This window comes from Anarrhichthys ocellatus, unplaced genomic scaffold (assembly GCF_004355925.1).
Source record: "Anarrhichthys ocellatus isolate YVR2014 unplaced genomic scaffold, GSC_Weel_1.0 scaffold106, whole genome shotgun sequence".
NCBI classification, from domain to species: Eukaryota; Metazoa; Chordata; class Actinopteri; order Perciformes; family Anarhichadidae; genus Anarrhichthys; species Anarrhichthys ocellatus.
The window spans coordinates 163402-175260 of record NW_022280136.1 but is presented as its reverse complement, the minus strand read 5'-3'; the positions used below and the strand labels follow the sequence as shown (position 1 = coordinate 175260).

Below are 11859 nucleotides of genomic sequence, written 5' to 3'. Positions count from 1 at the left end.
TATTATATTATGTAAAGGATACAGTGTGTGTGTATGTGTGTGCGTGCCTGAGGCCAGAGGCAGTACGCTGAGTAGATAAGATTGACATGTCAGCCTTGATGGCGAAGCATGAGAAAGCGTATAAGGAGCAGAAAGCATCACATAACCTGAGGACACTGACAAGCAACAAATGCCCATAAACACACACAAAATCCTTTCCTGTGTCCTCCTAACACACACGCCTTCTATCTGACTCATATCAAGAGTGACATGTGTCTCCTTCCTCCTGTCTCTTTCTTCTGCTCTCTGGAGATTTGCTGATTTGCAGTCAAACTCGGCCACAGACAGCTTTATGAGGGTTCCGACCTTGGAGTTAGTGCTTTTAGTGCAAAAAAAAAGTCAAAGGTGCAATAATCTGGGCTGTTAGAGCCATTTGAGGCAGCCCGATGCTTTACGGAGGAAGCCGTTACCGAGATAGAAACTTTGTCATGTGTGTTTGATTACAAACAAAGCTCCACGGAGAAAGGGGGCGTTTCTAGATGGTACCCCGCAATTTGCTAAACTCTCGCGAGATGGTTAAGGTTGGGCCTTGATCTTGAATAGTTACAGTAAGGTTAGGCACTATGTAGGCAACATATTGTTGCGATCTCATTCTAGGAATTGCATGTGCAGAGATGTTGTAAACGGGGCTGTGGACACATCTACATTGAACACATTGACTTTATTTTCTCTTTCAGTGTCCAATTCAGTATTTATCTACACCTCCAGCTGTTTAGCCCCATTTCCAGTCTTTATGCTAAGCTAACTGACTTGATCTTCGATGTTTCTATAACAGAGTGTAGGCTAAGCTTAGCAACTATGTCCTACTATCCATTTGCAAACCCCGGCCAAGTTTACTTTTGCCACACAAGCTAATTAGCTTGCTGCACCGGCTAGAGCTGATGAAATCTGCTAGCAACAGTTGTCATTTCAGCCGGCAATATCAGCAATATTGAGAAGTAAGTTGGTGGATGTATGTTTTTGGCGGATTGTACTGGTTTCTGATTCGCCTTCTTTTGAGACACTGAACTGGACACTGACTGTTCTGTAACCATGGAGACGGGGCCAGCTTTACCATTGGCAAGAGCGAGTGTCAAAGCTACTGAATCTCTGTGTGTGGATTATTTTGTGAAAAAGGCAGTTGGTTGTTGGAAGATAGGGCTGAATATAGGAGTCACACTTGCTTTGAGTGTGTTTGAGTGTGGAGCAGCATACTGAAGAGTTCTGCACTCCCAGAGTGACCTGCTCTAGTTTATTCACTACAGATCACCCCATCTCCCCTTCCCTCCTCTCCTCCTCTCCTCCTCCCCTCTGCCTGCACTTCTTCTCTGCTCCTTTTCTTAATTTGGAGTGTTGTCTCATTTTCCTCCAGGCAGCAACCTCCGGTTCTAAAGAGTGAAGCCGACGCGAAAGTGCCTTCAAATTGGCGTTCTCTCTACTGACCAGCAGGGGGCGACTCCTCCGGTTGCAAAAATAAGTCAGATTGTATAGAAGTCTATGAGAAAATTACTCTACTTCTCACTTGATTTATTACCTTGAAACGTTAAATGTAAACATTTAACGTTTCAAGTCTTCTTCAATACAGCATGATGTTCATTTAGTAAATTATGTGTGATTTAGAGTCAAATAGACCATAAAGCGGAGTATGCTTTAGGGCGGGGCTACTATGATTGACAGGTCGCTGTCGCTACCAGAGATGTATACAGCGTCTCTACGTCACTCCTCCGCATTCCAAATATGGTAACTTCTGTTCATTGGTTGCAAAAAAGCCAAGATCGCGCTCCCGTAATCCAAGATGGCGACGGCCAAATCAACGGATTCAAGGCTTCAAAACCGCAATGGGTGACGTCACGATGACTACGTCCACTACTTATGTACAGTGTATGTTTTCCTCTCCTCTTTTCTGTTCCTCCGCTACCTCTTCTACCTATTATATTCCCTTTGTGCTATTCATCGCTTTTATTCTTTATAATGTCACTGTGACGACAACTACTATAGGCCTACTTCTACAAATGTATAGATACCAGGAAAAATCCTAATTATACTTTTCCATGGACTGGACTGTGATCAAACCTTTAAATACAATAATGAGTGAAGATGTCAGCATCATTGGACCTTCTGACGGTCCTAGAACTTGACAGTGGCACGTTGAGCCATCGTAAAACAACAAACGCTGAGCAGAGACAGAGGAGCCTTCCCACTGCGCATGTCTCATCACCCACTTCTGCATCTCAGGGACGATCGTGCCTCCTTCCCCCCCCCCCCCCCCCCCCCTCCAGGGTTAAACAGGGATAGCGTTACACAATGCAGCACTAGGCTGAGTGAAACGGCCTCGCAGAGTGTCAGTGGGGGTGCATGGATAGGGGAGGGAAGCCCTCTCTTTTGCCAAGTAGTAAAAACCTGCCGTGCAATATTCATAACCCCCACTTTCACTCCTCTCCTCCACACATCCGCCTCTCTCTTTCTCTCTCCATCCATCTTCCACCAGAGTTCTCTCTCTCTCTCTCTTGGCCTGTTCTCCTCCCTCTTCACCCTTCAACCACTTCTCCCCCCCACAGCTTTGTCTTCTTAATTTACCCGTACTTCCTCTTCCATTAGGCCTCCTTCCATCTCTTCTTCTCTCGTTTACTTTCCATAAATCCATCAGTCTTCTTACTTAGAGAAATTAGTCTCAACACTAGGGACAGCAGATACATGTTTCATGAAGTGCGCATGATGATTTTTTAGTAATATCCATAGCTCTGGCCCTTCAGTTTCTAGTGGCAAATTGTTAACCTTGCAGAATATGTGAAATGATAACTAAATGTATCTGACACATTCAATTAACAGCTGTAGCTTACTGTATCTATATGTTTTCCATTGTTATTTGCGAATAGAAAAAGAGGTTTGACAGGAGACTTGTTGTGACGGAACTTCACGAAACTGGGTTCTTGAAAACCGGGAAACTGATTGGAAGCCTTTTGCTTTCTTGCCGACAGTTAGATGAGAAGATTGATACCACTTTCATTTTTGCACACAAAACCGGCAGCAGCTGGTTAGCTTAGCTTAGCACAAAGACTGGAAACAACGAAACGGCTGGACTGGCCCTTCTAAAAGAACCTCTAAAGCTCACTAATCACCATATTCTATCTTCTTAGTCCGACACGTAAACCCCCATAAAAACACAAGTCATTTGTAAAGATGTTTCAAGTCTCTGTGTTAAGCTAAGCTAAGTTAAGCTAACCTGCTGCTGGTGGTAGCTCAATATTTACTATACGGACTGTTGAACTATTTAATTTATTTATTTCAAATATGTAACAAATAATAAGAAAACAAGAGCAACCACTTAAATGAACAGAAATTCTAAATAAACAAACTTGAGGGAATATTCCTTAAAGACAAGAGTAGCTAGTTCTGCAGTCACTTCCTGGACCTTTAAGTTACTGCACCTGACCAAGAAATAGTGCCAAACATAACACCCCATAAAACCACAACAAGTCATTTTTATAGACGTTTCTAGTCGTCCCCCTAATCTAAACTAAGCTAAGCTAAACTAAGCTAAGCTAACCTGCTGCTGGCAGTAGCTTTACATTTACCAGACAGACTGTTGAACAAGATTAGATTAGACTATAATCATTTCAAACATATATCAAATAATAAGAAAACCATACGGACTGTTGAACTATTAAATTAGGTTTATTTTTTTCAAATATGTAACAAATAATAAGAAAACAAGAACAACCACTTAAACGAACAGAAAACACACACAGCAAATTCTAAATAAACAAACGTAAAGGAACGATTCCTTTAAGACACGAGTAGCAAGCTGCGCATATACCCAACTACAAATATAATGCAAAGACGCCAAAGCACATCATCAATGTTTATCACAAAGATGTGTCTCGCGATGATGACACCGATCACACTAGCATGCTAGAGGGAGGGGTTGAGGTCAAGTGTGTAAGCATGCGTTTGTATTCATGAAAGGGATGGAAGCCGACACTCGCCAAGACTTCACTGTGGCACTGCATCTGAACCCATATCTCATGTGTCTGCATTTCACAAACCAAACTCTTTGCTTTGCTTTTTCAACTCCTCTCACCGGCTGCCTCTGTGTGTTTGTCTCCGATGCTCGTCTCTGTCTCTCTCACGGTCCCCTCAAAGTCTGCACGTGTGTGTGTCCAGGATTTATCCAGATTCCAAATCCTCTAAGACCGAGATGTCTTTCAGTTAGGACACGATGTCTCTGGCTGCGTCTTTTGAAACATGACGTCAGCGTAACAATGCATGGAGGTGTGTTAACGCAGAGTGTTCACTCAGCCTTTGCTTAACAAGGTGACAATCTATTCTAGTCAAGTGTTCTATTGTCAAACTATTTCATAGGCGACGTGTGAAGATGACTCACTTTTTAAATGGCATCTCATAATCATGTTTACCTTTAAGGCAGCCATCGCTTTGCTTTAATTTTGGAGCGCTTGTGTGTGTGTTCGTGTCTCATTAGTTTATTTTAAGGCAAAGACTCGCTGAGCGTAGAAACCAACCAACCAACAACGTGAATTATCCATGTGTCGATAACAGTCTACTGTTTCTAAAATGTTCACTCTTACTTATAGTGTTTCGTCTGCATTCTGATGGAAACAGTGGTGAAATGGAAATTGGGAGGGCAGAGGTAAATCAGAGCAATGGTTAAAAATGTTATTAATGGAAATATTCAAATGTTTCATTTAAAATATTTCAATTCTTTCTCATATTTTCAGTTCATCAGTAGCGGCTTTGTCCTTACATTGTAACAAATAAATTGATTGGATTAAATGAATATAAAATGGGTTGGAGAAACAAGGGAATGTTTTTTATGCCATTTCATAATTTTAGCAAATTTCTTTATTTGTCAAGATTTCCTTTAAATTTCCACAAGGAGTTTTTAACTGGTGACTAAAACAAAGTGTGCCTTGTTTCACCACCGTCATATTACAGTTATCAATCTTACACAGTCACAAATAGATTCATTACCTCAGCGCTATGCTTCATGCATGCACTGTATGTACATCGCACACCCTTGTTTAAACACTAAGTGTCGACTAAATTTAGTAAAATGTTCTCTGTCTTAAACTCTTGGATTAGAAACAATGTTCTACAATTTCTGTCCCTGTTCATCTTAATATTAGACTTAAAAGATCTAAGTTTACATTTGCATCATCTTGTTTTAAGTGGGCACTTTAATGCACTGTATTAGAGTTTAAAATATTAAATTGATTTAAATTAGATCAAAAAGCAGCAAATACAGAAATACTTTTTGTAATAGGGACACCAAGAAACGAGTGTAATGTCAAATGTTTAGTAGTGTTCCGGAGTTGTTTTGATAGAAAAAGTAGTTTTCTATGGCACATGGGGTTCTTGCAGTGTTATTGGTTGAAAACTACGCATTTGCTATTATTAGTCCCGTGGCTCCTTACATTGTTCTATATATTGCCCACAATCATCATGCATGTCTGGTCCCATATGTATACTTGTTATCACTATGAATATATATATATATATATATATATATATATATATATATATATATATATATATATATATATAAATAAACATACAGGAAAAGTACAATCAGATTTCACTTCGTGCTCCAGATAAGAATGTGCTGGCTTCGGTATGAGGCGTTCTCCCCGTCTTATTCTTCCCTTTATTCTCGCACATTTTCCAGGTTTCTCTGCCTGCGCTCTCGTATCATTGACGTCTGCACAAACACACTCACATTCAGTGCATATATAATTGCGAAGGAGCTCTCCTGTAATGCACTCTCGGGTCTCACTGGGGATCTCCTTGTCAGGGTTTCTAAAGAGATCCTCTGTGCACTCTAAGTACTTTGTTGTTGTCACAGCTCCCGTCTCTTGTGAGACACACAGTATTAGTATATGTGACAAACTTTCTCTTTAAGTTCATTTCCTTCCTACATATCACCCTCACTACTTTGCTGCTACATCGTTTTCTAATTATCTTAATCACGTAAAAACACTGTCAAGGGTTTGTTGGATTGCTGCTGGTTGTAATGATGTCTTGACACCAGCTGATTGATACCACACTGCTGTTTTCAGCCTGGTCTCTCATAGCTCTTAACAGTGTACCGTGTGGTGGTGGCACGCAATGAGTTAAAAGTTCCTGTTAGCACCACTTGAGCAATGTAAATGGGAAGTCAATAAGGATCCTTTGTCGTGGTGGAAACACAGATTACAAGCAGAGTAAATATGAGCAACACTCAGAGCTAGTGACTTAGTGTAAACAGAGAGGAAAGGAGGGGAGGTGGATGGGTCAAACAAACACAAGACTTTCAACCAGGAGACCAGTGTTTGTGTCCCCAAGTGTTGTTGAGTTATGTCAAGTTATGTCAGTGACCTATTGGGAAGTGTTTACGTTTTTCCCTTAGCTTACTTATTTGTTTTAAGGCCAACCGTGATGTTTTTCCAAACCTAACTAAGTGGTTTTGTTGCCTAAAAGTTGAATGGGTTCCATGGTGGCGGCAAGTAATGCTATACATAACGTGAATAGACTGTATATAAGAAGAGAATGTGGTCACCGTGACATCACCTATTGGTTTGTGGGCTATGGTTTTGAAGCCACGAGTTCGGAATTTTGGCCGTCGACCATCTTAGTTTTTGGTCTGTCGCCTTCTTGGTTTTTGGCCGTTGCCATCTTGGTTTTAAGCAACCAGAAGTGACCCCGGGAGGGTGGAGCTAAGTACAACAGAAAGCTGAATCATTTCTAATTTCTGAATAATTGTTTGGCGACCAAAATGTTACAATTAACTGAAAGCACACTGTGAAAGGGTTAAAGTTCAAAGAGGAAAACACGGTCAACTCCCAGACCGGACAACATCGTGGTAGAGACCTGTCAATCACAATCTAGCCCCGCCCTAAAGTATCCCCTGCTTTATTGTCTATTTGACTCTAAATGGACCATAATTTACTAAATGAACATCATGCTGTATTGAAGAAGACTTGAAACTAGAGATTGAGACCATAAACTCATGTTCACAATGTTTACTGAGGTAATAAATCAAGAGAGAAGTAGAGTCATTTTCTCATAGACTTCTATACAATCTGACTTCTTTTGCAACTAAAAGAGTCGCCCCCTGACGGCCATTAGCAAGAATGCAAGTTTAAGGCACTTCTCACTTGCTGCCTGATTATGTGCCAGCTCCACCACTTAACGCACTTCTATGGTCATTTCACGTATTTCTTTGAGATCACATTGGCTGTGTTCTATACACAGCAGATGAGGAAATTCTGTGGTGAAAGATCCAAATTTAGAGTCTTTTTTTTCCAACACAGTGAGCTCATTACAAGTCTCCAAGCGATTTCCAAGAAGAGTAAATGAATCTAAAATGACTACGCGTGTGCAGACTCATTAGCCATGAGTGCTGATTATAAATTCAACTTGATCCTTATATCCCGATCATACATTTTATTTATGACTTACCCATACACAGCCATGTTGGCATGGTAAGGAGCATTTAATGCTGGGGGAGGAAATCATGGGCAAAAAGGCAATAACAGTAAACAGGCTAATTAGATTACACTGTTACAGCGGCAACGCAGCGCTGAGAGGATTACTTTTGATCTTTACAGAAACCACTTCATTCAGCACAGTTTGCAGTCTTTCAGCTCCGTTTAATTACTCTCACAAACGCTGAAGCTGTCGTGACTCATTTTTTACCTGGCGCGGTTTGTATCATGGACAAAGATGAACAGATACTGTAAGTGCAGAGTTAATGGAAAAAAGTGAGGGCTGCCAAGAGCATCTGAAACAGCTTCAATGTTCCGGAAACATTTATTTGTCTTTATAGGCGTATTGAAAAACGACTTTTTCTTTTTTTGTTTGCTTATGTCACATCCCCTTCCAAAATCTGGAAAGCAGCAGAAGGAATTTTCCTTCTGCTAATATGCATTATTCAGGATATACAGATATAACTAACAGACAAGATAGTCTGCTGTGTACAGTAATTAAAGTGAGGAAAGCACAGCCACAAAGCATCTGTCATAAACAAGCTGCGTTATGCTTGTAAAATGAAAACAGTGCCGGCAAAGCAGCTGTAAACTTTACTGGAAATGTGGCTGCTAAAGAACGGACTGCTGCAAGATGCTCAGCGTCACATTCTTTCCTCCAAATTTAGCGCGTATATGTAGCTTTTTTAAACGTGGGAAACCCCACTAAAAATTACTCTGTACCATTGTTTCCTCATGTATGAAAGTTGCATTTTGAACACAGCTGTCGTTTTTTCTGTCTATTATTTGCATGGTTTACCGATGCCATAGAAACGCAAACAGGAATCCTCAAAAAGGGAGTTTCAGTTCCTGGTTTAGTTCCTGAATTTGGTTCCTCTGGTTCCATTGTCCTGGAACTATTTGGTAGAAAAGGGCTGAGAGGTGGTAAATGGTAAATGCACCGCAAGCACAGCCTACTGGAGCAATTGGGGGTTAAGTGTCTTGCCCAAGGACACATCGACAAGCGGAGCCGAGTATTGAACCTTTGATCCTCTGAATGAAGGAAGGCCCACTCAATTCCTGAGCCACAGTCGCCCCAACAGGTGCCACAGAGCTGTGGTGCAACTAGAACATGATGCAGCAGTATAGGGGTGGGTATTGTTTAAAAAATGACAATGCCAGTACCAATACCAGTACCCTTAAAGTGATACCACAACAGTACATCTTTTGATACCTTTTACTCTACTTTCTTCAAACTTTCCCATCATGTGAATGGAAGCATTCAGTTGGTAAAATGTGCTCAACTTCACCCCACACAGACTGTGTGGGGTGAAGTAGTGGGCCAATCATAGACTCTATATGTACTATATGTAAGAAATAGACGTAGTCGTCGTGACATCAACCATTGATTGGTGGACTCCCGTTTTGAAGTCTTGAGTTCGTCAATTTGGCCATCACCATGTTGTTGTTTTTTGCAACCAGTGAACGGAAGTCACCATGTCTGGACTACGGTGTTGTGGGGCCGTGGTAGAGATGCCGTTTTCGGCTAAAAAAGCAACCCGTCAATAAAAAGGTAACCCCGCCCATAGGCATACTCTGCTTTATGGTCTATTTAACTCTAAATGGACCATAATCTACTAAATGAACATCATGCTGTATTGAAGAAGACTTGAAACTAGAGATTGAGACATAAACTCATGTTTACAATGTTTACTGAGGTAATAAATCAAGTCAGAAGTAGAGTCATTTTCTCATAGACTTCTATACAATCTGACTTCTTTTTAAGGGAGTCGCCCCCTGCTGGCCAGTAGAGAGAATACAGGTTTAGGGCACTTCAGCATATTGGCTTCACTTTTTAGAATCGGAGGTTGCTAACACACGTCGCATTAAATTGAACACTTGTGGGGAAAACTACACAAATAGTCTTTTTTTTTTCTAGATCTTGGTACAAAGAAGAACCATGATGTACCATTTGACTAGAGAAGTTTCAATATTTCTTGCTGCTGCAGGATATTTCGGTCGATACCTTAGATTGGTTACTTTATTGCCATGTCAACACAGTTGATATGAATTTGCCTCAGTGCATCTCATAAAAACAGATGACACACATAAGTGAGTAACCGTGAAAACAGTTACTACATTTATACATTCAAACAAAAAAGTATCGCGCACTGATACCCAGCAGCCCCATGCAGCAGCATCCTGTGGACATCCGGAGCAATATGTCACACTAACTAAAGTCATTGTGTGTCATCTGCGGTGGACTACATTCTAAGACCAACAAAACCAGATTGCGAGGATCTGGGATCACAGTCCTCCATTTGAGGTGTTGTCTGTTTGAAGCAATAACTCACGATTACAAGTGCTCATAAAGGGCGTGTAGCCCCACACCGCACACATGCAAGGCTTCTAATGGCATTAATGCTCTCTCTATCGCACACACAAACATAAACACGCCATGAACCTGAGTGGTATCTGGGCTAATCCTTCCGCTTTTAATGCTATAGAGACGCTGGCAAAACTATCGTGATAATGCAGCTTTTACTCTGTGTGAATGAGTGGGAGAGGACGAATGTTTAAAAACAGGGAAGAGGAGGAAGGGAGTGAGGGAGATAGGGAGAGATAACTCACCCGTCTGTATCCTGGAAGTTGACATTCACTTTCTTTGCCGAACCGAGGAGCTCTGAAACACAAAGAAAGTGGAACATTAATTGATTTTTGCAGCATATAAGTGATAGTAATGGACGGTCGGTGCCTTTATGCAATATTACACAGAAATATAGGTGTTATATTTAATGTTCATGTTGAAAGAATCATTGTGCTATAGGTGATGAGTAGTTTTCATTCAACCTTGGAAAAAAAACAACCTCAAAAAACATTTTTCACTTCTTACTCATCCATTTCCTCCAAAAATGAGTTACAGCTGTGTTGGTAATGTAATAAACAACACGGTCTGATAAAAGTATGGCAACAAAGACTGGAACATAAATTTGATTGATGTGCACTCAAATTGATATTCCGCTACTGGAAATATGTGATAATAGTGCGAATGTGACGGCCAGCGTCTCCTGCTCGTCACAGAAGTGTATGGTCATGGTCATGGTACAATACAGATTGTATCCAGATTGATTTTAGAAAGTTTGGACGCAAAAAAAAAAGCTTGAAATGCCATTTGAACAGAATACAAACCACATCAACAGCTACTTGTGCTAAGCTAGGCTAACCCGCTGCTGGCTGTAGCTTCATAATTAACTGTAGTCACATGAGAGTGGTATCAATCTTCTCATCTGACTCTCAGCAAGAAAGCCAATACTTGTGTTTCCCAAAATATTGTCGAGCCCGCTGCTTTAATGTGGAGGTGACTTAACACGGCTCAGGGGGGAAGGATAAGTTTGCACCTGTGGTCAAACACTCTCCTGCACCATATTTTTTCCCTGATAATGCTACATTGTGAACAAGTCCTTGTCAGAGCTAGTTAACGTTAGCCACTAGCTTTTAGCTGTTAGCAGCCGGTGGGCAGCACAGTCCTGCTTGGCTAAATAGCGGAGCTAACAGCTGTAAAGGAGGTTGCATTGAGCTATATTATGATGCATTGAAGCTCTACTTGGGAGAAGGTCAATCATAGCATTACAATCTTGTAAAATGCAGTTTTTGCTGATAAATTTAAATTAATACAGTTCTTTGAAGGAGGCGTTTTCACAGCAATATATAGATATATATTATTGAATCTTTTTTTTTTAATGCAGGGTATCAGATCGGTGCTCATTATCGGTCTAAACACATGTTCAAGTACCGGTATCAGGAAGGAAAAAAAAGGTATCAGAACATTCACAGTGATGACGTCACTGATTCACTCACTGTTCTCATCACAGCTCAGGAGGCCTGGTGACTGGCTCGCTGCCAAAAGCTGAGGGTCGATGACCTCTCTCATGATCCGACGCTGCTCATCAGAAAAAAGACTGATGCCTATTAGCACCTACACGTCATTTTGAAGTAACTTATCTACAGGTAGAGGGAGTCAGAGCACAACCCTCTTTTCACCCACATTATTTTGTTCATTTTCTGCCCCTTGTTTTTATGTCCAATGTCAGCTGACATGCAGCCAAGATGTCTCTCTCTTTCTGCTTTCTCTCTTCCACCCTTTCCACACACACGCACACAGACACACACAGACACACAGACACACACACACACACACTCTCCAGGGTGCAGGAAACAGGACAGTCCCTTCATTGTAGAGGAGAGAGCTCCCACTGGGAGAGGAACATAGATTTTCTAACAAGCTATTTCTGGCCGCTAAATGCAGGGATTCACTAACACACACACACACAAACACTCTCTCTCTCTCTCTCTCTCTCTCTCTCTCTCTCTCTCTCTCTCT

At 41.2% G+C, this 11859-nt stretch overlaps 1 protein-coding gene across 8 annotated transcripts in view; it reads right to left on the bottom strand.

The window, feature by feature from the left end:
• Window positions 1-11859, bottom strand: part of caskin1 (CASK interacting protein 1) — an 89421-nt gene that overhangs the window by 30950 nt on the left and 46612 nt on the right. For all 8 annotated transcript variants that reach the window (XM_031876224.1, XM_031876226.1, XM_031876229.1 and 5 more), the window contains exon 2: window positions 10110-10161. In XM_031876224.1, coding sequence (XP_031732084.1) covers window positions 10110-10161 — 52 coding nt within the window. The remainder of the gene's footprint in view (window positions 1-10109; window positions 10162-11859) is intronic.